The sequence below is a fragment of the Eumetopias jubatus genome, unplaced genomic scaffold, assembly GCF_037043125.1.
Source record: "Eumetopias jubatus isolate StellerSeaLion01/CBP00866 unplaced genomic scaffold, mEumJub1_p1.0 scaffold_15, whole genome shotgun sequence".
Classification (NCBI taxonomy): Eukaryota; Metazoa; Chordata; class Mammalia; order Carnivora; family Otariidae; genus Eumetopias; species Eumetopias jubatus.
In genome coordinates, this window is record NW_028274821.1 from 83,849,976 (window position 1) to 83,873,322 (window position 23,347).

The following is a 23,347-nucleotide window of genomic DNA, read 5'->3' on the forward strand; positions in this document are numbered from 1 at the left end:
TGTATAGTAAGTGCTCTACAAATATTTTCTGAATGAAAAACGTAAGTCATCAAGAAGCCTACATGAAAGTTTTTTTCACCAAATCTTGGTGATGGGTACAACTTATTCTCTAAAACTCTAGAGGATATTAGTAAGGAAAGCTTTAGTATGAGATGGCCTTACGTTTTAAATGCAGGCTCTACCATTTCTTAGCTGTGTGACAGTCGTTTAAGTCACTAAACCTCCCTGAGCTTCGATTTCCTAATCTATGCAATGGAGCTAATAATGAAATATTATTTAGGGTTTGATTTTGAAGATTTGCAATAATATTTATAAAGAGTATGACACATACACTACTCAATAGATGGTGATTATGATAATGAAGGGAAACGCAGATTCTCATCAGCAAGTTAATCCCTTTGTCCCAGAAATAGGCAGGCCCTCCCAACACCGGCCAAGGTCAGGGCTGCCATCAGCCAAGGTAGGCAACATTCTCATTTTCACTTTCAAAGTCAAGAAAATGGTACAGATCTAAAGTAGAAAGGAACCAGCAGCACATGTTTTTAAATATTCATAAGGGCTGGAAATGTCTTACTCCTTTCGTTTTCTCTGCCATCTGCTTTTGTTTCTTTTCTTTTCATTCTTATGCCACAGCTGCAAATGAAAACAACCATACAATAACTCAAGTTAAATAAAAAAAAAAATCAAAATAAAAACAATCTGAGGGGTAAAAAGAAAAGATGAATTACAAAGTTTTCCCCTGAGCTCACAAGGCAGTAGAAGTAAGAATGTTTGATGTGAGTTAAATCTTCTGGAAACCAAAATCCATGTCCCATGTTTATAATAACCATGATAAGAGCAACCACCATTTACTAAATGGCCCCTGTTTGCCACTTGATGACCAATCTCTCAAATTCTAAAGCCACTCTTCAAAGTAGGTAAATTAAACCCACTTTACAGAAAAAGATACAGCAAGTCAAAGAGATAAAATAGATTTTTAATTGTTACACAGCTAATAAGAGACGAAATTGAGATTTGAATCCAGGTTTGTCTGAATCCAAAGCCCAGGCAGCACTTTCTCTACCATCCTCTCCAAAAATGGGAAGGGATTTGAAAAATTTAATTTGGGAAATATTTAGGGCAGACCATTTGTACTAAACGGATTTATTCAGATAATTAAAATCTGTGATTATAACTCTAATTAAAGTTAACTCAGATAATTGGTTGCTGTATTTGTGAATGTGCAATTAGAGTCTTCCACATAATTGTGAGGTTTTCGGCATCATACTTTCCATTTATTCACCGCGGCCCAGAGCTTTGCTCTACTGGCCTCTGTTCTACCCAAGGCTGTATTATATAGCTCTTGGGGTCTCTGGGCCCAAGGACCATGACTTGTGATACCAACAGCAGGATCTGGACTCAGCCCCATTTAACATGTCTTTGTCCAGCAGTCAATGAACACCTCATCTTCAAGTGCAATGTAAAAAGCTCTCACAGCCTACACTGTTGTCCTGAAAACCCCTAGCAGCATGTACCTGAAGAAAAACTGGCAGCAGTGGTCCTCATGTGTTAATTACACTTTCGAAGTCTATTATGCATAGAAAGGGCACCTGCTGGCAGTGAAAATGACTAGAATCTGCCCTTCCTGTGCAGTGAGTAAATTGAGAGTTCATTTCTACAGGAGATAATAGTTTTCAGATTCCATTTCGTGTATCCCCTGCATGGGGACATACTTAACATTTAAAACATCTGCAGAGGAACAAACCTCCTTCAAATTTACATGTTTCAAGCTCCTAGCACTTTACTTAAAATGCTAGTTATCCCTGCTGGCTCTTACCACCAAGGATTAAACTCAACAGTGGTGAAAGTCACCGAGCACAATAGAATAAAGTTATTAGCATTGACTCAAATTTCATGACATTTGTAGTTTCTGACCAAAGCAGTTGGTAGCAGGCTGAAGGTGATCAAATCAAGCCTTGAATGGAAGATCTGTTTTTTCTCTTGGGGGTCTTTTATTTCCACATTCTTAACATCTTGTAGTTAATAAACAGATACCAATCTCCACTGGCCTGTAATCATCCTTTGGTCAAATGTCAAAAAAGTTCTTTTGTGAAAACAAGAGACCAGGAGAGGGACTGCTATCATATACACAGAAACCTCCAAGATGGAGCCTAGTCACAAAACCCACTCAGGCTCTGAAAAATACAAGTCTTAGCTTTTTTTGGAGTGGAAGTTGGGGTTGACAAGGACTTAGTAGCCTTCAACTGTCGGGTCTTCCCTTCTAAGGTAGACCCGCCAGCATCATCGCTCTTGGGCAGGCTGATGACGCAGTTCAGGAGAGGGGTGGGGTTAGAGAGGAAGTTGGAAAGAGGATCTCGGATCACCTTCCACAGGAGAAGAGCAAAACAGCCAATAAATCCTTTAAGCAAACAAGAAAGGAGGGCTGGAAAGAACAACTGGCTAGAATACTGATTTTTTTAGAGTGAAACTTTTCAAGTATAGAAACCATACTTTTTCGTTGTAGAAACAGAATAACATAGAACAAAATAAAATAAAAATCACACTGAGTTCCTCTCCCTCCTCCCCATCACAAACCCTGCTAACACTGTGGTATGTTTCCTCTTAGATCTCTGCCTGTGTGTGTGTGTGTGTGTGTGTGTGTACACACAAATATACATATACACACATACATCTACATATGTATACACACCTTTTTGTGTTTTATAGACACACGTTTGTTTTTATAAAAACGGAATCATACAATACAATGATATCTATATTGGAACAAGTTACTAAACTTCTTGGGGCCTTGGTCTCCCAATCTGTGAAATGGAGCTAATGATACCCACCTCCCAGGGTTGTTAGAAGAATTAAGTGAGATCACAGACTGGGACACAGGAGATGTTCAACTCTGGCGGCTATTGTTACCACTGGAACTGACAAAGCCTTTTTCTCTGCACAGTTCTGGGAATGTAAGCTGCTAGTTTTAAGCTAGCTGACAATTTAGCAACCAAAGCTTTTGAAATAATAGAATAATAAAGTCGTACTATTTGGGAGGCAGAGAAACTACAATGACGCTGCCAGGTCCTACCAATACCTGCACACAGAAGCCCATTTGTGCTCCCATCTGAAGTGCAGCATCAAGACACACAGGTGAGTCTTTTCCAGGGAAAACTCTAAGGTTTCCTCTTACAGCACATGTCCGAGGTGAGGTGTGCAGGGGGGGTGTCTCTCCATGGGGGGATCACAGACGTGTGCATAGGGAAGGGACGTGTGTGTGTGTGAGAGAGAGAGAGAGAGTATGGGGCCACGTGCCTGTGTGGGGGTAGGTGTCTAGGAGAGTGTTCTATGTTGGGGCTGGCAGCAGGCTTCCATGTGCCAAGGGGACTGGGAATCACTGTGAGTCTGTCTTAGGAACATATGTCCCCTTTCTACCTTTTCCGTCTCTTCCTCTCACTACCCTCCTCCACCTCTGTCTGTTTCTTCCCCCCTCCCACGCCCCTCCTTCTTCCTGTCTGAGTGTCGGTGTCCTCCTCCACCCAGCCCCCCAATCTTTCATTCAAACAACAACAAACACTACTGGATAGCAAACATGGTCCTCTCCTTTGACACACATGGCAGTATGGAAAAAACCAAGGTAGCTGGTTTAGAAGCTCAAAAGGAAGCGGCAAGTCTAAGCAGAGGATTAGTCCCTTAATTTCATAGGAAGTGGGAGAAAGGCACAAATAAGAACAGCTACCTTGATAAGAAAGATACATAATTGAGAGAGAAATGAGCTGATTCACTTAGTGCTATGCACTGGAGAGGGCCACTGATTTTTACCTGATGGCCCTGAGCTACATCTTGGTTGTATACACTGCTTCTTGGGATAAGAGTGAGCCCAACACATTCAAACTAGGAGTACTGCAGAACACCCTTAAGCTCCCAGGACAATCTGGCTACTTCAGCGAACCATCTCAAGTGACAGGATTGCAAAATGGGCTGGAAGAACCCAGCAAAGATTATGACTGACCTGATGGTAAATGTCCTAAAATCATCTGTTTTTAAGTGACAGGGCTGTGACCCCTCAATGGGTCCCTTTCTCCTGAAGCTCTTAATTTCTGGCAGGCAGTACCTTTACCCACATATGTACAGTGCTCCCTTATCAACAACTGCTGACTTGAGCTGTCTGGAGACAATGTCTTTAATCACATTATGCTAGAGAAAGAAATTACTCAGAAAGAAAACAGATCCAAATCCGTTACACAGTCTTTCTTGGTAATCTATCGAGGACAGATAGTGACAATATATCTGCGGAAACATTTACTGAGCCCTTACCACGAGCCAGCTTTTCTACATCGTGTCCCTTCATCTCCTGTATCATTTATCTTTATATATTACATATGGAACAACTTCATTTTGCAGATGAGGAAACAAAGTCTTAAGCCAAGGGACTTGCCCAAGGTGGTAGAGCTGACACTAAAGCCTGCTTGCCTTCCTTCCACTAAAATACATTTCCCTCAACAGTGAAACTCCCATCAAAAAACTGCAGAGGGTTTTGAAGTCTGGCTTGTACGCCCAAACCACAGCTGAAAACGAGTCCTACAGAATGTGCCAGGGTATGGCTGAAACTTGAAGACCTCGGGGACCCCAACTGTTTTCACCAGGCTCCAATCCATCCTGGGGGAAAAAGAAAAAAAAAAAAAATAACACACCACTACGTGGTGCTTTGGTCTCTCCAAAGTGAGAGATGGGAAAAGATCCACGGCCTTGAACTCTGCAGAACGCCATGGCATAGCTGAAAGCCATTTGGAAACAAAAGGGCCATGCAATCACCTGGTCTAAAATTCACCTCGTTTTGAAGTTAGTAGTTTCAGTTTAATCACCAAATGCATTATGAGGGACAGCCCTAATGTCCTCGGTAGGTGCTGGAGAAGGGAAAGCAGGGGACGGAGTAGGCAGCAGCCTTACCAGCAGTAGTCCAGCAGATGCGGAGGCAGGACGGGGATGTACACGTGCTGCCAGAACATGGGGTACAGCATGGCGGCGGCCCCGTGGATGCAGGCGGTCAACTGCAATACAAGCAAACCAAAACTTCAGAGCCAAGAAATCCACATGCGGAGACGCTGTTGTTGGAGGTGAGCAATAAAATTCAATACCTACTTCTCGACATTTTTAAAAATAGGAGTTAACCACTAGAATTCAAATTTAGTAAGAGCTTGCTTTTCCTAAGAAATCTTCCTCCCCACCCTGATTATGAAGCTAATGCACAACGACAGTAACAAATTTAGAAAATGGAAAAAGGGGCAAAAGAAAATAAAAGCCTTTCACCATCTGAAGATAACCTGATATTTTGGGGAATTACCAACAAAGCACTTTTATTCACCTTTCTAATAAAATTAGGATTACTGTAAATACAGTGCTCATTTGCCTTCTTTTAAAGTTTGTTTATTCGCTGGCATTTTCCCACATCCTTAAATATTCCTAGAAGACATACCTTTTAATGACACTCAATGAATTTCCCACACTATATTTAACCACTCTCCCAACATTACAATATATAATCAGATCATGTCAATAATTTTTATACATGGTTCCTAGATGTAAGATTCAGAGACAGTACTATAATTTAAATATAATAAGAGGATTAATATAATAAATAATGGATGGAGGCTCTTTACACTCCCACAGCCATGCACTAGAATGTTCTCTCCACACCTCACCAGAGCTAAGAACTGTAGTCAAGTTAGTAGCTTTGGAAGTGTATCTATTTGGATTTTATTTTTATTCCTCTGATCATGTCTAAGGCTTAGCATCTTGTCATGTTTCTTGGTTATATTTCCTAGATAAATGGTCTGTTCAAATTCTTAGTCCACTAATGAGTATCAGCATTTTTTAAAAGTGATTTACAAGCAAACACTGGATAGACAAAGGATACTAATTGTAATGTTTCTGAAAATAACTTATCCTTCTATAATTTCCTTTGAATTGGGCGGGGGGGGGGAAGAGAAGGTTTAAATAATTTCACAGACAAATCTTATCCTTCATGATGGTTTCTACTGCTGTTATACTGAGAAAGGCCTTCAAATTCTTCCCCAGCATTTAACTCTTTAATCCATCTGGAATTAATTTAGGTTTAAGGACAGAGGTGAGAATTTATTTTTTCCACATAGTTAATCAATTGCCCCAGCACTGTTTACTGACTAATCCTTCCTCTCCCTCTTCTTTTGACATGCCCCTATTTCATATTCCTTCTTTTTCTTAAGAGCTAGATACATCCTATCAGGATCTGATACAATTAAAAAAATTGGGACAGATATAATGGAATAAAATTGCTACAAAATTCAGTATAGTGAAAGAAGGAAAAAAAAAAACCTCAACACCTTTGGAGATATGGCTATGAAGTGACAAAAGCCAACAACACATGTTTCTTTCTGCCTTTTTTCTTTAATGTTTCTTTGGTTTCTGGGAAGCCTGTTCCCATGAGGTCTTTGCTTCTTTTGGAAGCTGTTAACTGGCCTTTGCTGACAGAAGGACATTTACGTGGCGAAAGAGTGACGTGCCAAGGCCCAGTTAAAAGAATCCCAGAGGTTAGTGTAACATGAACAGCTTTAAATTGGATATTCTGCTGATGTTTCCCAGTTGTGAAAGCTGTGTATTAAATCCACGGCCGCTACTTTCTTCCCCCTCCTTCTCCCTCCAGACCCTGTTCTTTAGATCAGGTACATGTCATGAACAGAAGCTGATCCAGCAAGCTCTCAAGAGTTGTTCCCAGCGACTCTGCCAAGGCTTGTAGGTTTAATCCATCCCTTCTCAACCCATTTCAGTAGGATTCCATATAGAGAAGGCTGTCATATTTTACATGACCTATCTCTTCAGGGTTAGAAGAGATGAAAAATCTTTGCTGGTGTTGAATGGGGAGAAAATGAACAAACTTCACTCCAACTGCACCCTGAAGTCAGGCTGGAGGGTTACCCTGGCTTTGGGCCCCAGTTCTTCCTGCCCATCCTTTAACTAGCTGTCAAAGGACTCATACTAAAGTACAGGTCCAGTCATGTCACATCCTCCTTGGAAGTCTCTGCGGGCAAGTCGGGAGCAGGCCTGAAGCTACCTCTCCAGGTAGCTTCCAGTCTACCTGGAGAGCAGCATCTCCAGACACAGCCTCTACCACCTTCTCCAGGTTTATCCTTTGAATAAGTCGTTTCAGACTTAGGGGTAGCTATGTACTCCTTTCCTGGATCTGTGCCCCTAGCAAACTCCTCCTCTGGGTCTCTGTGAAAGCACTACTTTCCTCGCATGGCTCTTCTGGGCATAAGTCCCCATTATTATGGGCCTATTCCTGTCCTCTCACTGTAAACTCCAGGAGGACCCTGCCCCTCTTCTTCCCCTTGTTCTAGGGGCACAGCATCTGTGCAAGTGCGAGTCGATGCAATGTTTCTTCCATAAATAAAAAACAATTCCTACTTAAAATATATTCACAATATAAACATAGTGAGTGACCTGGCTTTTAACTAATGGACCAACATTTTGCTGAGTCTCACAGAGTGGGGTATAGGACTCAAATTCCAAAACAATAATGGCAAGCTTAGACACACAAATATGCCACTTTTGGGAAGTCATGTCAATGGATTCATTCTTTCTTTTCTTTCTTTCAATAATACACCTATTCTGTAACTCTACAACACATCAAATAAATAAGTAAAAGCACTTTAAAATCTCTAAGGTGCTGTACAAATATAAGATGTCCTCATCACATTAATTCATTTGTAATTCTCTTTGGAAAAGTCATTCCATAGAATGTTCCTGGTTGAGACAGAACTTGATTATTTCCCCCTTTTTAGCTTGAATTGGTTTGAGTCAAAATCCTATTTCAAGCAATAAAGCGACAGAGATCTTATCTCCAGACAATGTTCTTTTCATGTCTCCTTTCCCTCAAAAAGACCTAAAAGCTAAATGTCAAGATTATAAAATTACCTATCCCTCATAAAAACTGAACTTTAAAGGTGCTTGATCATCATCCTCATTGGCGGTTTTCTAAAAGCCAAATCTCTAATTGGAGTAAAACGCATTTATCCATTTGGTTAAGAAAACAAACAAACAAAAAAGAGAATTGTTTGGCTCTTTTCCAAAATGCAAAGTGGCAAAACAATGCACATCGTTACTTAGGAATAGTGGTGAGTCAACCACAAGAAAAGTGTTATGACTTACCTGTGCTTAATCAGAAATAATATTATATCCCATAAATTATCATTAGCCACTTATTTTAAAAACAACTGTAAGGCCAACTCCATTTGTAAAAATAAGGTTCCTAAAAGCCTATGCTCATTCTTTACAGAATACAAAATTTTAAAGTAATGAAAGTATACAATTTGGATTATAGTCAACAAAGGGGTATTCTGAATATTTAATTGAAGTGCAAGTTGAAGAAAATGATCCTATCAAAATCTCACTCGGTGGGAGAATAGAAAGATAGTATGTGTAAAATTTGCCCAAAGTCATTAGTCACAATGAATATTCATCAGAAGCCAATTATCAATCCCATTTAATGACACCCCAAAAGATTTTGCCCTGAAGCAGCTGAATAGTCTAAGACTCCAGACAAAACTAGACAAATTATACAGCCAACAGCCAGTCTAGCCAGGACACAGATTGTAAAGTAAACCACTGGTGGGTTTCTAGACGCACTTTTAGCAAATTCTGTCCTCAATTAAAGGTGCACAAGGTCAGTTCTATCTTGGAGCTTTCTGTATGGCTCCATTAGTTTTCTTTGAGGCAAAGGGAGAGAAAGAAAGACAGCAACAGGGATAGGACAGGGACAGTGATCAATGACAGAGCTGGAAAAATCACGAAGACATTATGTGTGTGTATGTATTTTTTTTTCTTAGTTTAAGGTAGTTCTCAGATATAATGCCCAGATAGCCACAGTCTTCGATTCTAGTTCCTTCGCTGATTCCTAATGGTAGCTCTGCAGTTTAACATGAAACAAAAGTAAGAGTCTCCCCTTAAAACAAACAAATAAGAAAAAAAACCCAAGGAATCCCCACAGTATACGTACCAGGTACCGTGTTAGCGGTTTAGGATACTGCAAAGTATTGTTTTAGAAGTGTGCATGTTTACATACATATACACTCATCGCCATATTTCACAGATGCAGAAAACAGCCTCAAAGGTGAAATAACTTACCCAAAGCCACACGGCTCATAAGTGACAGAACTGGGACTCACATCCAGGTCTGTCAGACTATAATGGCCACTGTGTTTCCACAATGTATAAATTAACTAAAAAGATTTTTGACTGCCTACCCTGTGCCTACACACCATGCTGAGGAGCCTGAACTAGGTGTGATACTGTTCCTACCAGCACGGCCAAATTACGTAGAAATATGTTTGCCTTGCTGTTAGATGACCAAATTACTGGGGTAAAATACCAATTAACAGAAAATAATCATTTTGAAAACAAACACAGATCTGATAATTTCCCGGGGGTTAGTTATACTTAACTAGGGTGTTGTATTGTCTTTAATCCACTGGAAATTCTAGACAAGGGCATAATGATTGCTGGTCAAACGGAAAGGCTTACACCCCAATCTGGCACACTATTTCAAAGTCTGGCTTTCTGTCATGTTTCCTTTCATATACTTGCATAGAGCTGCCATTAACTCTCTTTTTGATCTGAGCAAGCCGCTTCCTCTCCTGGGTCTCAATTTCACCTACAGGGAAAACAAGAAGTTGGAGTCTGTCATCTTCTGTGCCCTCTTCCAGCTTTGACAATTTCTGATCTAGAGGAATTACCATCCTTTGACGTGAAGAATGTGCCTCCCCTGCCCCAGCTCACCTTCTTCAGCTATACCAAGTATAAGTAAAACAGGGTCTGTCTCAAAGCTTGTCTTACTTTTTCAGGTCTGCAGTTACAGGGGCCCACCTGGAATTCCTGTGTTACCTTGGAACTACCACGTTTCAGCCACCGCAGCCCTAACACCTGACCGTGGAAGGCACTGCCTTCCCCAGTGCTTGGCCCCCAACACTCTGGATATCTCAGAGGTAGATGACCTTAGGAGACCAGGGGGCATGAAACTAAAGACGGGAGCTCCTCAAGGCCAGAGACCACATTTGATTTTCCCTCCCTATCTCACTATGCTTGACACAGAGCAGGCGCTGGGCAAACGTTGGGGAATGTAAGAATGCCTCCAGCTTAATACCAGGAGGAATGGTAGGCAAGGTGACATTTAATGAACGGTAATTGCTTAAGAGATCACAATTAGAAGCTGCACATTTCTAAAAGATATTGAGATTCCAAGTTCTAAAGGCAGACAGAGGAAAAATCAGATGGTCACAGTCATTCTTCACATCCTAGAATTCAGGATGCTGAAAGATCAAACTGACACCTGCTTCATCACAGGGTTAGTTCGAGGCAGAATTTCGATTTCCCCTCCGAAGCCAAACACCAGGAAATTGATAAAAACAAAGAGTACAGAAAGAACACCAGATTTCTAGGCTTTAAAGATAGGTCATTTTTAAGTCCACTCATTTCACCCACAAATCATCCTAAGTAGAACAGTTGCAGAAAACGTTGTGTGTCTTGTAGAAGTTGTTAGCTCTCTCAGTTTGTGAACTAGATTCTTTTATTTAATTCTAAACCATGTTTGTAGTCATCAAGAAATAAACGGTACCATGATTCAAACCGTGTTGCTGACTTTGTTTTTGATTTTTATCTATTCTCAAATAGAAAACCCACTATGAGATCAACAAAAAGTTTTTTTGCAGGCACTTTATGAAAGTTAATCTACTCAACCCTTCCAAGGGTATGAGAAAAACCTTTCATTATAAATGGTTCAGCTATGATCAAATTGTGTTTACTATATTTAGTGAGGGAAGAGTTGGCTTTTAAGAAACTATCAAAGATGCTTTAACAGAAAGACAATTTATAAAGCCTTAGAAATCAAAGACCTTCGGCTGGTCTAGACAGATGCCAGACATGTGCGTGGAAAGAGGGAAAAGAGCAAAGAATGTCCTGCTTTTCTTAGAAGCCAAAATATAATGCTTCTTTTTTTTTTTTTTTTTGCAGGCGGTGGGGGCAATCTTTCTTCCAGTAGTTTCTCTTTGTTGGATGGAACACATCCTACCTCTTGCTTCTCTACTATCCTCTGGCTAAAGGGAAGGGGGAAAAAATATCCAGCACACTAACACAGAATCGAGCATCTAAGAGTGAGATCAACAGGAAGCTTTCTCAGGAGATCACCTGCTTAACCACTTCTCTCACTTCTTTTTTTTTCAAAAAGCGACCTACTAGGTAAAGTAATTAGAGTAAGTTATTAGCCAGGGCGACAAGCTTTTGTGCCAAGATCTGACACCGCAAAATATCAAAGCAACTAAAACTGCCAGAGAAAAGCTCTAGCTTTCAAAACAGAGGCAGAAACGATGGTATGGCACACTATAATGTAAATAAGCCCATAGCACCAAGAGTGAAGGGAGTGAAGACTTTTCTTTAAGATGAAAGAGAAAAAAGGCAAAGTTACATTGAGATTGATATTCATTTTAATACAGGGACAGCAAGGTGCTGTCACTCCTCCATTCTGTGCCTGTGACAGACATTACTAACTGTGGAGTCAGGACATGGCCTGAGGGTTCCTCTGAACACACAACCATTGGCAACCATTATCAATGGATCTAAGCAGGCACTCAAAAAAAAAAAAAATCTATCGGCCACCTCAAGTTTCATATAAGTGGATATTAATAGTTCTTTGAAAATATTTCTAAGATCATGATTTACATTTAGCTAATTTACACTGCTGCTTTCATAAAGAATCACATTTTTTAAAAAGAAAGATAGCAGGGGGCGCCTGGGTGGCACGTCGGTTAAGCGCCCAACTCTTGGCGTTGGCTCAGGTCATGTGGTCATGAGATTGAGCCCCGAGTCGGGCTCTGCGCTCAGCATGGAGTCTGCTTAAGACTCTCTCTCTCTCTTCTGCCTCACCCCCCCACCCCGCACTCACACTCTAAAAAGAATCTTACAAAAAAAAAAAAAGGTAGCATAACTGAACATGGAATCATGAGTATCTATCTATCAGGTATCTGTACCTAAAGAAACAGGAAACTTCAGGTGGTAGGAGTCACTAGATTTGAAGGCATGTGGGGAAAACTTCCCCGTAGCATTTTTTCAGGCAAATCCAACTGTCAAAAATACTGGTAAACTCAGAAAGACTGAAGCTGTAATACAGCTACCACTATGACCACTTCACTTCCTCTGCATTTACTACTGCAAGCACTGTTCCAAATGCTTCTATATTAGTTTACTCATTTAATCTTTGTAACAGCCCTGTAAGGTAGGTAACACTACTGTCCCCACTCTACAGATGAGGAAACCAAGATGACTACATATTTAAGGACCTTGTGCAAGGTCATATAGAGCTAGTGGCAGAGCTAGGAGATGAACCTAGGGGGTCTAGCTCTTAGCTCACAGGAAACTGCCTCTGTGCTAGGATCTGTATTAATCCAACTATTACTGAGAATTCACTATGTGTACAAGCCATGCCCTCAAGCAATTTAAAATAGAGAGAGAAAGATCAAAATGCAAACAATCAACTTCAACACAAAGGCATTATGAAAGAGGTGGTATAATAGAGGTTCAAGTGTGTTAGCACATAAAGAAGGAATCATTAATTCTGCCTGGGGCAAGAATCAGGCCTGCTTCCTAGAGCGAGCAAGAGAGACATCAGAGCAGAGTCTGGAAGGATGAAGACAGGAAGCTGCTAGTTCCTCTCTCCGGGAGCGTAGTCAGGTGGTAACACTGGGTCAAGTACACACAGCAACTTCTTAGGCCCCTCAGCCTCTATGCAGTCATGACCGTGGAGACTCAAACAAGAAATGACAATTTAGTCAATGACTAAGTGACTAATGAGAAGTGGGTGGATGTGGAAAACCTCATATGAGTTGCCATGACTATTCTTTGTTGCTTGGATTCATTCACCATCTACTATCACCAGCGATACTAATTAAAACTTCACAACACTTCCAGGATCTCTATAGCCCTCTTTGCTTCTGAAAGTCAAATCAGGTTTTACTGCCCTTTAGAGTCAACTAACCTCTGCTGATTGAGCAGTACGTGCCCAGCACTGGGAGATGCGCTTCACATCTACGACCACTGAATTCTTTCAACAGGCTTAAGGGTGGGTATTACTACTATCCCCATTTTTACACAAGAGGACAGAAAGATTCAGAAAAATCAAGTAATTTGCCCAAAGCCATATGGTTAGGGAGGATTAAGTACACAGGTAGGAACTGAACAAAAGCATCCTGACTTGAAGTCTGGTTCTCTCTCATACAGCCCTGCTGTCCTTTTTCTTGGGAAAAGATCACCAGCATGGTTGGCTGAATCATCTAGCTGGCAGACTACATAGTTATCAAGATAGCAAAAGAGAAAAAATGTGAGTTTTCATAAAATCTGTACCAACCTAACAGCACAGCCTAATCTCACATCATACTATGGCTCACCAAAGTGACCACACTTTCAGCCTACAGAAACCACAGGAAATCGTGAGTCCTTATTCTTGCTGACTTAGCACCTAGTAGGTGCTCAAATTTCTTTAATAAAATCCATATGACATTTGCCGACATGGGTGCCACTTAGGGCTTTTCAAGCATATTAAGATATCAGTGACTTGAATATTACCCATTAGTGCTTTTTTTTAAGATTTTATTATTTATTTATTTATTTGAGAGAGAGAATGAGAGAGCGAACGAGTACATGAGGGGGGGAAGGTCAGAGGGAGAAGCAGACTCCCTGCTGAGCAGGGAGCCCGATGCGGGACTTGATCCTGGGACTCCAGGATCATGACCTGAGCCAAAGGCAGTCCCTCAACCAACTGAGCCACCCAGGCACCCTCATTAGTGCTTTTTGGTAGAGATTTGATTCATAAGAGTCATATAAAAGTAAGCTATAATCAGTCCTTTAACCTAAAGAATATACTATTTCACAAACTGACCACACCACTAAAATAATAAATAAGATTCTTGGCCATGTTCTCAATACAATGGCTGAAAAGAACTCTCACCTCTCTCTCTTTATACACATGCACCCTAAATTACAATGGTGGACTGCATTAGCAACCAACATTATTGACAGCTTACACAGATTATACTTAGCTCTGTCCGATCCTAGACTAGCCAGTGTCAAAATCAAAGCTCTCCTAAAGAGAAACATGGAAACAAAGAATTGTGCTAGCCTGTAGTCATGTCTTCTAAACAAACTTAATCAGGCTCCATTATGTAGTCTCAAAGTGAAAATTAGTCTAATGATGCAAAATAACAGTAATCAAAGAATAAATATTGTTTTTGTCTTATTAGAGAATGGTCTATTCACTGTTTCTGAATCTGGCTGTATATCAATCATTTAAGGAACCTTAAAAAAATAGACTTTTTGTGGTTTCCTGCTTGACCTTTTGAACCAGAATGTCTGGAGGTGGTGCTCCCAAACCTGGATTTTTAATGAATTCTCTGGGTCATTCTAACACAAATAACCCATAGATCGGTGTTTGGGGATCACTAGCAATCTGAATCCTGTGTCTAGTCCAAGGCAGGTGCTTAACGCTCACTGAAGCAATGGGAGCAGAAGCAGGAGAGGAAGAGCAAGAACTAGTTAGGGATACCTTGGCTGGTTGAAATCACAGCAATTTTTAATGTATCACGAATTAAACTGTTGATGCTCTCTATATTACAGAGCCTCTATAACATCTCAAGGTTCTTCATTCTACATATAGTTCAACATGAACAGGAGAAAACTAACTCACACATAATTAAATGAAGAACATAGTTCAAAAGGCAGTTAATTGTATTTACATTTCAAAACCAGAGAAAAACCACATAAATAAAACCTACCAATCTTTTCTCCTACTTCCTGCCGATGGAAGTTCTTTTCATTTCTTTCTAAGTTTTTAATATTCTCTGAGCCACAATATTTTATGTGATGAAGATTAGAGAGGCTACGCTATTTGAAAGTTTGGCTGCAGAGTCTGTATTTCACGCCCTTTCACTACATTTTGTTAAGGATTTCCCTCTTCACCAAGAGGATTAGTTTTCTTCTCACTTCTTTGAATACTCTTCTTAGGTTGTTAGTGTGAACTAGGTTAATCTTTCTTTTTTAACGTATAAAAGATGAACAAACAAAATGTTCAATTTATTTTATTTTTTAAATAGAACACTAAATTTAGTCTTAGAATTCTCTGTTTGGTAAGTTTCCAGTTACAAGGTCTTGGCTTCCCTTGAGCACAGTTTGAAACAAAATAATGCAGTTTGTTCCTACGGCTGGAACATGCAGAGTGGAGTGTGCAGGCAAAGAGGCCCTGGCTCTGGTCCAGTATTTCTAACCTTAAACTGCCACTCTCATCTTTGCTTCGAGAGATCGGCAGATAAGCAAACAGGATTAGTTATTTCTAGTCCAGAAGAGCTAGGAAAGCTTGACACACGTCATTCGGGTGCACATCCCATGACACAGGTTGGCATAGGCATGAACAGGTGGAGTTCATCAGGAAAGAAGTGAAAACGAAGCCAAATTCTGAAAACCCACATAGTGCACAACCTGGCTCTTCTTAGGTGACAAGACCAGGTGGTGCCGAGATAATGGAGGCTGTTAGGGGGAGTGGGTGGGACAGGCCTGAGGCGAGGTTGGGAGGGCACCCATCCCCACCCCTTCACCCCTACACTAAGTATCACCCATGTTCTCTAGGACTAATACTTAGGAAGAAACTGACAGGGAAAAAAATCAGTTGGGTTTTTTTCTTCCCCCTAAATGAGGTACTATCAGAAAAGTCAGTTCTTTTCATAGTTATGGGTACTACATCAATAATTAGGTGTGGAAGCTCAATTAATCAGGTAGTGGTCTTGCCACTAAACTGTGCTTCCTTCCTCAGAACATGTTTTTTTAAAAAGCATCTGCTGAATAAAACAAATATACATTCCTTTGGAAAGTAAATATGCCTTTGTCATCATTTACTGGGTATTCTCAGTTTACAAAACTTCTTATACTACCCCTAAATTATAGAAGGAGCGATTAGGGCCAAAATGCCCAGGGGCTGGAAGGAACTGCAGCACATGAGCCCAGAAGCCACAATGAGTTGGGGAAGATATGCCCCAGGGACGCACTAAGGCTGTGCTCATGGCAGGAGAACGGCAGGGGTGAGGCGCGTATAGGGGCGAATCTAACCATCCTCAGACGGAGTGCGCTGAATCTGAGCAGTGCTCATGGAAACGGGGCTTTGCCTAATAGCGTGAGCGTGTCAGTGAGAAATTCACATATCAGCCTTCTGTTTCCCTGGTGCCGAGTGGTGCCAGGCACAGAGTAAGTGCTCACGAAATCCAAAATAAAAAGCTTTGAATGTGCATTCAAAGGCAATGGATTTTAATCCCATCTTAGACAAGGCACTCCAACTCTCCCAGTGCCAAACATTTTCATTACAAAAGGAGGAGAAAACCAGCTAGCTTCTAGGGTTGCTCCAAGTACTAACGAACACCTACATGTATGATTAGCACAATGCCAGGCACGTAGTAAGTAGTTCAAAAAGGTTACCTTAAAAGTTTTAACAGGGTATGAGGGAGAACTGGGGACCTTCCGTATAAAATACAGGCTATGAACCGAAACAAGGGCATTCCACATACTTAGTCCACGGATGTGTTCAACACGACTCTTTGGCAAGTCTTGGAACTATTTACAAGCTACACAAGAAGTTCCTCTAATTACTATACAATCAGGACTGATTTTTTTACCCAAACCAGTATTACTCAGCTCCATCAGCCACTGTATCCTCCAGGCTTGGCTCAGACTATCTTTGTGGCTCTCTAGGAGAATTCTCAAATTCCCTCAGTGGGATGGATATTCTTAACAATGTACCTCTGGCTCCTTTGACAGTTCCCATGCAAGGGTTCTGACAATAGTTTGAGGTAACACCCAATATACAGAACTTGATCCCCAAGGCAAGCACTTTGAAGGGACTTCATCTCTATGTGTAATTCTCCCAGTTGTTTCTTCCTAAAGCCACACAGTATCACAAGGGCCCATCTGCATGTCTGTCTCTCCCATCTAGGACATGGCCTTGGTCAGCTTACTCCATCTCTCTGAGTAGATGAGCCATTCTGCAAAATGGGGATAATATTGAGCTTCCAGGACTGCTGTTGAAATTATATATCACCTCCATAAAGGCCTTATTTTAGACCTACCTGCTATCCATAAGAGTTACCAAAAAGCAACATGAGTTAAACTCAGATATAAAAATCTGGAAGAAAAATGGGGCTTTTGGGCTAGAAGAGATCACAGTGAAGTATTTACATTAGAAGAACAAGATTTAGTTAAGCCTTCCCTATTTATCATTTATAAAGGAAAAACAATCAATATACATTAACTGAGCAGAGAGAACAAAAACTCACATTTTTCTTATACAGAATATCATATTATTGACCAAGAAAGGCTGAAATGAATATTTCCTGACTCTGAACTAAACATTGCTGGGCTTGTCTCTATTGACACAGTCATCTTTATAGAAAATGGCACTCTGGAGTGTTTGACAGCTTTTATCTTTCAGATGCTTGACAGTCCTGAGGAGCATCAAGCCTACATCTTATCCAAGAAAATTGAGAAAAATGGGGTTTGCCAAAGTATGATAGGCCACATCTGGGTTCGTCAAGAGAGGGTCATCAGAAACCTCAGGCTATTAAAATAACCTTTGCGTTCCCCCGCTCACTGAAAAGATAATAAAAAGCCACTGTTGAGGAAATAAAAGGCAACAATTAGAAAACTTTCAATTCTGAAATTGGAGAAGTCCAAAGGCTTAGATAAAACTGCTATCTGCTCAGCTACTTTATCTCCAAAGAAATTACACATCAGGATGCTGACCACATGTGAGATATAAGGAGATTCCACCTCCCTTCCTGAAAAGGTTTCTACCATCAATCAGTAAATTTCAGAACACAGTTAAAAATCAACTGTTGGTTAAAAAAAGTTTAAGTCAAAGTGATACGTTTATAGCCTTAAAAACAAGACAAAAAAGTACAAAAGGCTTATACTGAAAAGCATCTGTCCTTAACCTTAATTCATAGTAATCATATTCGACACAGTATTTATCTCCTTATTTCTAAATAACAATTTCTTGATTTTAAATTTTAAACAATATTTGACTTCCCATTACAGATGTTAATAACTTATTACACACACACACACACACACACACACACACATATCTATACATGCATGTGCCAGACTATTCTAAGAGTTTTGTAAGTACTAACTCATTTTAATTTTACTTGAGATGAGGTCATTGGTGACCTGAACGAAAGCTGTTTCAGTGGAGAGGACGGGGCTAAATCCTGATAGAAGACTGGGGGGAGGGGAGGAAAGGAATTAGACAGTAAATAGAAATAGCTCTCGAGACATCTTGTTCTAAAAGGGAGAATTAAAATGGGATAAAGGGGGTGTGGAAGTTTTAAGTGTGGGAGATATTATACCATGTAAGCAAGCTCATAAGAATGGCCAGTAGAGAAGAAAACAGTGATGCAGCACAGAGGAGCTCAAGGCTGGAGGAATTCCCTGATGGTTCCAAGAAGGCATTCTTTGACCATCTATCTGAAACGGCAATGCCTGCCACCTCACGCTCCCCATTCAGTCTCCTTCCTTATATCAACACTCCTGATTACCCATCATTAGCTACTGTACTATGTATTTAACTTACCTAGTTTACTGAAGGTCTACCTACTAGAATTAGATGTAAGCTTTGGGAGGACAGGGATTTTTGCCTATTTTGTTCATGGTTGTATCCCCAGTGCCTAAGAGAGTACCATGAAAAATACTGGTTGAATGAAGTCAGGTGGATAAGCAGAATGGAGGAATAGAGAACTCGGGAGGTTGACAGGTATGGTAGGGGCTCGTGCCACTCTCCTCTGAGGGCTTCCACTAGGTATGTATGGAATTTCAGGTGAAAAATAATTTTCCCCTAGAAGTTCAAGATCCTGTTTCACTGTCTTCTGGTTTCAGGAAGTGCCATTGCCAAATCTCATGCAATTTCAATTCTTAACCTTTGTACAAGAACTGCTTTGTCTCTGTAACTGTGTTGTAAAATTTCACAATGAAGGGGCCTGGTATCTTCTTAACTTTTCAAAAATTTTGAAATATATATACATATAAAAGTATGTACATTATATAATCAACTTTTAAGAGAAAAAAACTTAAGAATCCCAAATCCAGTCCCCTAACTTCATGGTTGGCAAACTATAGCCTTAAGGCCAAGTCTGGTCTGCCTATTTGTGTAAATAGAGTTTTGTTGGAACACAGCCACACCCACTAGTTTACGGATTGTAAACTATAAGGTTGCAGTCCAGTAATTATAAGACCATATGGCTTATAAAGCCATATTTACTATTGGACCCTTTACAGAGTAGTTTGCTTATTCCCTAACCAACCTCAAGATAGAAACAATATTTTTGATGTCCCTTATATGCCTCTTCCAAACTCTACTGTTTTCACTCCCTTTGAGGAAACTACCACCTGAATTTTGTGTTAATCATTTCTTTTCATCCCCATGCAGTTTTTATGTATCCCTAAATAATATACCACTTAATTTTTCTTACTTAAGTTTTATGTGAATAAAATCATACTGTATATTCTTCTGTAGCTTCTTTCATCAGAGACCTAATCATGTTGGTGGCTTAGTTCTTTTTCCCTGATACAGTACTCCACTGGATGACTATACCATAATTTAGGGGTTCTCTGTTGGTAGTCATGCAGGCTCTGTCCAGGTTTAAAAGACAAAAGCAAAAACACCAATGCTGCTATATGAATATGCTTGAACATATATCCCTCTACAAATGACCAATGAGTGTGTGTAGGTACGTGTATGTTCCCACACAAGCAGGCATGCACACACCATTCTACCTAGGGATGGGACTGCTGAGTTTTGAGTGTATGCAAATAGTTTTGTGCCGAATACTTTTCAGCGTAGTACATGAATTCTCCAGTACAATTTCAATATAACACTTGACTTTATCAGATATCAAATTTTTACAAACCTAGTGTTTTAATCACTGTAGTTTTAATTTGCTTGTCTAGGATTACTAATGTAGTTGAGCATCTTTCCAAATTATTATTAGCCATTTGTGCATTTGTGTTTCTTCTGTCAAATGCCTATTTGTGCTTTTGGCCAGTATTTCTATTGATAGATTTGTCTTCTGCTTTTTAACTGCAGTAATTCTTTATATATTTCAGATATTAATCCTCTGTTGGTTTTACATATGGCAAATATTTCAACTCCAGCTCGTGACGTGCCTTTTCATTCCCCAAATGGTATTTTTTAATGAACAAATATTTGCAATTTTAATCTTCTTCTATATGCAACGTATGTTTCGGATTATTTGATTAAATCCTTCCCTACTCTGAGATCACAGAGATTATTCATTTTGTCTTCCCAAAGTTTTAAAATTTTGCCTTTCACATTTAAGTCTTTGATCCATCTGGAATTCAGTTTTCATATGGTGTAAGAAAGAAATTGTCTCCCTTTCCTTCCCCATGTAGATAATCAATTATTGAAAAATCCATCCATTCCCCCAGATTTTACAGTGCCACCCCTGTCATATATAAAGAGCCCCCCCCCCGCAACACGGCCTATTTCTGCAGTGTCTATCCTGTTCCATCAAGACTATTTGTGTATGCCTGTGCCATTACTAACATCCTAATTACTACAGCTCTATAAAAAGTTTTGATTCTGGTAAAGCAAGCTTCCACAACCCTTTCTTTTTCTTCAAGTATGTCTTGGCTCTTCCCTTGGACTTTTCTGCATTAATTTTAGAATCAGTTTGCCAAGCACTGTATAAAATCCTAATGGGATTTTTGAACGGAACTGCATGCAATCTATAGATCGTTTTAGAGTGAAAGGACATCTTCAATACATCGAGTCTTCCTGTTCATGAACATAGTCATGCTTTTTCTCCATCTCCATCTCCATATGGTGACCATATGAATTTTCCCTTATTTTTAAAGATTTATTCATTTTAGAGGAAGAGAGAGCACGCGTGTATAAGAGCAAGCAGGGGGAGGGGCAGAGGGAGAGAGAGAATCTCAAGCAGACTCCCCACTGAGCACAGAGCCCAAAGTGGGGCTCAATCTAACGACCCTGAGATCACGACCTGAGCTGAAACCAAGAGTTGGACATTCAAGTGACCAAGTTATCCAGGTGCCTCATGAATTTTCCCTTTTAATATATTAATGTGGTAAGTTATATTAATAGATTTTTCTAGTATTATCAACCTTACATTCCTGGAATAAGTCCAACTTAGTTATTATGAATCATATTTTAAAATACATTTGCTACTATTTTGTTTAAAAACTTTTACAGCTATGTTTATGAGCGAGATTGGCTGATAAACTTTCTTGTAATGTCTCTTCCTTGTGTGGCTGAATGTCAAGGTTATACAATTACCACAAGAGAAGTAGGAGTGTATTCCCTTTTCTTTCTAGACTCTCAAGAAGAAGTCTAAGATTAAAATGATCTGTTCTTGAGATGTTTGATAAAACACACCTGTAAAACCATCTGAGCTGAGTGTTTTGGGGAAAAAAAATTATGTATTGATTCAATTTCTATAAATTAAATAACCTATTCGATTTTTCTTTTTGATTCAATTTTGGTAAGTTGTATTTTACTGTCCATTTCATCTTACTTTTTAAATACCGGCATAACACTGGTAACAGTATTTTCTGTATTTTTAAAAATGTCTGCTGCAAAAAAAAAAAATCTCTGCTACATCTGCTCTTTGTGCTTGTCGATTTATTCTTTAGTTCATTTTAGTTTTGGAAGAGAGCAGAAATAAATTTGTGTGTTTAATCCACTATATCTAAACAAAAAATTACACAGAAGGTACATTCTTCCTTATCTATAAGGAGGTGATAATAACAGAACTTACTACACACTGATATAGTGAAGATTAAATGAGTTAATAGATGCAAAGTGCTTAGCACAGTGCCTGGCACATATTAAGAGCCCAAAAATGTCACGATCGGGGTGCCTGGGTGGCTCAGTCGTTAAGCGGCTGCCTTTGGCTCAGGTCATGATCCCATGGTTCTGGGATCGAGCCCCGCACTGGGCTCCCTGCTCAGTGGGAAGCCTACTTCTCCCTCTCCCACTCCCCCTGCTTGTGTTCCCTCTCTCACTGTGTCTCTCTCTGTCAAATAAATAAATAAAATCTTTTAAAAAAAAGTCACATTTAAATTACACTAATATGATGTCTTTTTTTTTGTTCTACTGAAGTTTAATACTCCAATGCAATAGTAACTGGTTGCAGACTAGACTCTTTCAACTGTACTTTTATTCTTTTTTTTTTTTTAAGTTTTATTTAAGAAATCTCTACACCGAATGTGGGGCTCGAACTCATAATCCCGAGAGTAAGAGTCACAGGCTCCTCCGACTGAGCCAGCCAGGCTCCTCAACTGTACTTTTATTCTAACTGGCTTCATAAAGATGTAGCAATAAATCTGGATGGCAATCTTCTCATTCCCAAACTGTCTGGGCATTCAAGACCTGAGATTATGAACTGCACTTCTAGTTTAAAATAAAATGCCAAAAAAAAAGCTACCTGGGATGTTTTTCCCTCAAGGGCAAAGGCCATGCTTTTATCACCTACTACGTGCTATGAGCCTGGCACAATCAAAAAACTGTGAGTTCCTGACAAGCAAACAATACCAAAGAAATAATAAAATAATGAAGTTATAATAAAAACCATAAAGAAAACTAACAGCCTCACAAAGTTTTCATTATTAGGCACCTTGTATTCGTGGGTAAATACACAACTGACTTTATCCATAGACCCTTCATTAGGGAAATTCTCACTATAAGAAGGTCCTTCTATCCTCTCTAACAGAGAAGTACCTGTTAGGTATTCCACTCCCAGTTAATTTCTGTATGCAAGCTTAACCTCAAAAGAAAAATAATACTATAAACAGATATTGAACTTCAGTTAATAATATACATACACAATTATTTAGTGGGATATATACTGATGTCTGTGATTTACTTTAAAATGCATCAGAAAATACAATGGACTGATGGATAGCACATGGGATGGGAAGATGAATAAATATGTGCCAAAGAAAGCATAATCAAATGTTCGTGGCAGAATCTAGATCGGGTTATATGGGTGTTTACTGTAAAATGATTTCAACTTTCTATGTTTGAGAACTTTCATTAATAGAATATAGGGAAAGATATAAACTCTATACCTGTCAAGTTAAAAAAAAACCTAAAATAAAAAGAATATGAAAAATATTTGTATTATCCATATAGCAATAGTTATTACAATATAAAAGACCTCATTCCAATTTATTAAAAAACAAGAGTCCTATAAGATAAATGGGAAAAGACATT

At 39.6% G+C, this 23,347-nt stretch overlaps 1 protein-coding gene across 5 annotated transcripts in view; it reads right to left on the reverse strand.

The window, feature by feature from the left end:
* Positions 1-23,347, reverse strand: part of DENND1A (DENN domain containing 1A) — a 496,855-nt gene that overhangs the window by 211,309 nt on the left and 262,199 nt on the right. For all 5 annotated transcript variants that reach the window (XM_028107675.2, XM_028107673.2, XM_088019125.1 and 2 more), the window contains one exon: positions 4,930-5,030. In XM_028107675.2, the coding sequence (XP_027963476.2) occupies positions 4,930-5,030 (101 nt within the window). The remainder of the gene's footprint in view (positions 1-4,929; positions 5,031-23,347) is intronic.